Source organism: Sinocyclocheilus anshuiensis, unplaced genomic scaffold (genome assembly GCF_001515605.1).
Source record: "Sinocyclocheilus anshuiensis isolate Anshui unplaced genomic scaffold, SAMN03320099.WGS_v1.1 scaffold1417, whole genome shotgun sequence".
In the NCBI taxonomy this organism is placed as follows: domain Eukaryota; kingdom Metazoa; phylum Chordata; class Actinopteri; order Cypriniformes; family Cyprinidae; genus Sinocyclocheilus; species Sinocyclocheilus anshuiensis.
The window spans coordinates 13,257-17,347 of record NW_015549633.1 but is presented as its reverse complement, the minus strand read 5'-3'; the positions used below and the strand labels follow the sequence as shown (position 1 = coordinate 17,347).

Genomic DNA, 4,091 nt, shown 5'->3' with positions numbered 1-4,091 from the left:
TTTATATAAACATTGATGGTACTACTAATGCAGATGTGTTCACTCTTTAACTCTTAGCTTGTGGCATTTATAAATATAATGTGCTACCAAAGAGGAAGTAGGTCCTTCACCAAGTAATATTCTTAATTTGTGGTTTTCATGGAGCGACTGGAACTCAGGAATGTTCTGCTGTATTTGACTGTACAGTGAGTCTCTTAAGGACGTGTATTTGTCACAGTCTCAACTGATCCTGATCTACATTCATTACAGATGCGCTCTTCTTTAGGTAACCACGTGTTTTATGTCGTCCTCTCTCTATGGCCAGCTGCTGGTCACTCAGTCTGTACTTGGTCAGTAAATGTCTGTGTGTTATATTCCTGACTGAGACCAGATAGTCAGCCAGACTCTACTCTCTGTTGAGTTTCAGATAACATTGGAGACGACTTTGGTCTTTGGTTTGTTCTTTCCAATGCTGTATGTATGTCTCCTTCTCTTCATTCATCATTTCTTTGATTCTTCCATGTTTTTCAGGGTTGGTGATATCAAGTGCTTTGTTAGTTAGATCTGACACCATTACACAAAGATGACTTTTTTGAGCACTATTTTTTTGTGTGTTTTTAGTGCTTTAAAATGAACTTTACTTTTGACTTTCTTTGTTTGATTATTTAGATAAATCACTCAGAGGGGTTTGACCACACGGTTAGACGAACTAGGTTATTTACAAATGATCCAAGCACCCGATTCCTAGCCATTTCTAATATACATTTGATTAATATAACTAAATATTATTCAATTGTAAAGAAATTACAGATTAATTTCTGCTACAGTCAACCTAAGTATCAGGCCTCATCAGAGATATAAATAAGCATGATAATAATAAGCATGGACTTAAAATAGATCAGTAACTTTATTTTATAACATTATTATTGATAACTGTTTTTTTTATTATTTAATATTTAATTTAATTATTATATGTTATATGCATACAATGTCCAGTGTTTGTATTTCCCCTGTGTGTTTATGTTAATTACTGCATTTATTTCTGTGCGAGTGAGATGAATAAAAAACATCTGTTGCATAAATCATTATCTGTCTGGAGTCTATAAGCAGCAAATACAATATATACAGCAAATACACACAAGTCTTATTTTTACTGAATACTGTTTGTGTTAACTGTACAGTTATATTATGATCTAAGAAAGATAATTGATGCGAAGAGAACAGGGTTTAAATGTAAAATATGTGGAGACAATATTGATGGATCAAGTTGATATGCACAGAAAATAGTATTAATGGAGATAAACTGAAGCCTGTGTCTCACAGAGCAAACGTGGGAATGTTTATGAGATATTTCACTCAAACAACTCTCTAATTGTGGTTATTCCTGCAGTTGCAAGCTTTAATTTGAGTAGTCTGTTCTCAGGGAAGCACAACACATTTTTCTGATCCAGGTAGGCTACAGGTTCCCAGTGTATATGTACAATAGCTTAATATATTATTTTACAGTTTTTCTCGATTGCTTAAACACTATCACCAGGCTTTTGAACTAAAATTTCAAAACCATAACGCCATTTATCAAAAAGCACACCCATTTCCCTAAACTATAAACACTATTCCCCTTTTTGACACATGAATCAGATTTGTTGAACTGTCACTGCAAAACTCTACACAGAAATCCCTTCATTTCTCATTGCCTAGACCATATTGTCATGTAGAAAACGCTAGCATTCAATATTGTTCACTCAAGTCAGCATATCTTGAGCTCAATTAGCACACAGTTACCCACGTGGAAACACTAAATACACATGTGTTCATTATGTGAAAAGTTCCTTGAGGGGAAGAACCACAAGCAACATAACTTATTACTGGTTTTTGTAGTATTGTTTTGAATTGATCTCACCAGTGTGTAAGACTATGTTGTAGTGTGTGTGTTTTTGAGGGCTTGTGTGTGATGTCAGAGGCCAAAGTTTGGTCTTTCAGCAATAGTGAATGGTTTTGAGTGTAGAGCTTCATTTTGACCTGAAAATAGGATGTTTGGGGAATTGGGTGAGACGTTATGGATTTGTGTTTACTGTTTTGTTTACTGTTTTGAGAATATGAGGCATAGTTTCAAGAAATGTGTTTAAGCAATTTTTTTTTTATATACGATTTCCTGAAAATTTAATGTTTTTTACTTTCGTTTCAGAGTTGATTGTAGAAAACAAGGAGCATAAAGAACTGAGTAAAGAGAAGGAGAAACATCATGTCAAAACTGGAGAAAAACCTCTGAGTCGCTCTCAAACCAAACAGAAAGGTTTAAAGAAAAGAAGAGACAAGAAATCTTTCACCTGCACTCAGTGTGGAAAGAGTTTGAAATGCAATAAAAGTCTCAAAGTTCACATGAGGATCCACACTGGAGAGAAACCATACACATGTGAGCAGTGTGAGAAGAGCTTCACACAATCATCAAACCTTCAGAAACACATGAACATCCACACTGGAGAGAAACTGCACAAATGTGATCAATGTGGAAAAACATTTTCATATACTTCATACCTGAAGAATCATCTGAAAGTTCACACAAAGGAAAGCCACATTCATGTTCTTTCTGTGGAAAGAGTTTTTCAAATTTGCAAAGTTTAAAAGTTCATCAGAAGATACACACTGGTGTGAGAGATCATATGTGCTTTGAGTGTGAGAAGACTTTTATTACAGCTAAACATTTGAAACAGCACGAGAGGATCCACACTGGAGAGAAACCTTACACATGTGATCAGTGTGGGAAATGTTTTGCAGAAAAAGGAAGACTTGCGTTGCATAAGAGAGTTCATACAGGAGAGAAATGTATGAACATTGAAACACATGAACATCTACACTAGAGAAAAACTACACAAATGTGTCCAATGCGGCAAAACATTTTTGAGGGCTTCAAACCTGAAGAGTCACCTGAAAGTTCATACGAAGGAGAAACCACATTCATGTTCTTTGTGTGGAAAGAGTTTTTCACATCTGCAGAATTTAAAACTACATAAGAAGATACACACTGGTGTGAGAGATCATATGTGCTTAGAGTGTGAGAAGACTTTTATTACAGCTGAAGATTTGAAGCGGCTCCAGAGGATCCACACTGGAGAGAAACCTTACATGTGTTCACACTGCGACAAGAGATTCAGTCGGACAGAAACCCTGAAAAAACATGAGAGGATTCACACTGGAGAGAAACCTAACACATGTGATCAGTGTGGAAAATGTTTTGCAGGAAAAGGAGGACTTGCATTGCATAAGAGAGTCCATATAGGAGAGAAACCGTTCACTTGTGATCAATGCCGGAAGAGTTTCTCAAAATCATCAAATCTTATACAACACATGAAGATCCACACTGGAGAGAAACCATATGAATGTGATCAATGTGGAAAAACATTTTTTGAGGGCTTCACACCTGAAGAGTCACCGGAAAGTTCATTCAAAGGAGAAACCACATTCATGTTCTTTATGTGGAAAGAGTTTTTGGTAACGCTTTAGATTACAACCCGCAAAGAACTACGTAAGTATACTGAATTTACGGTGTACTTTTCTGTAATTATAGAGTACCTATTCAGTACTTCCGTGTAGGTATAAGGGAATAATATGCAAAGTTTTGGGAATAAAGGGGTAACAATCTGTAAAATTACAAATAATTTATACTGCAAGTATTTTGAAACTAAGAGGTGCTTATTCTAATATTACGTGGTATGTATGGCCTAAACAACAATCTTAAGTTTGGGAATGATTTAGAAAGACGATGTATACTTTTTATAATTTTATATTGGTATTTTATTATAGGCTTATAGGTATTTTTTAACCATGGGGTACACATTATATTATTAAAGGATGGACATGATGGAGATTACTGAACAACAAAACTGGACATCTAGTGAAATGAGTTAATGAGTTTCTGCTATGATTTATAATTCACGAGTCTACTTACCTTATGAAAGCTTATTCATCGATCTCAGCAACTTCCCACCAGCAACATCTTAACACCTGTCAGACTCTGTTCCATGTTTTGTCTGTGTCTTGCTCCCCAGGTGTTCCTTTCCCATGTTTAATTTGTCCCAGGTGTTCCCCATGATGGTTCATGGATCCCAGGTGTG

At 35.7% G+C, this 4,091-nt stretch overlaps 1 protein-coding gene across 1 annotated transcript in view; it reads left to right on the top strand.

Annotated features, from left to right (window-relative positions):
- The first annotated feature begins 280 nt into the window (after window positions 1-280).
- LOC107659631 (gastrula zinc finger protein XlCGF8.2DB-like) overlaps window positions 281-4,091 on the top strand; it is a 4,246-nt gene continuing 435 nt past the window's right edge. Inside the window, exons 1-3 of the mRNA XM_016448644.1 lie at window positions 281-329; window positions 2,165-2,495; window positions 2,874-3,415. Coding sequence (XP_016304130.1) covers window positions 281-329; window positions 2,165-2,495; window positions 2,874-3,415 — 922 coding nt within the window. The remainder of the gene's footprint in view (window positions 330-2,164; window positions 2,496-2,873; window positions 3,416-4,091) is intronic.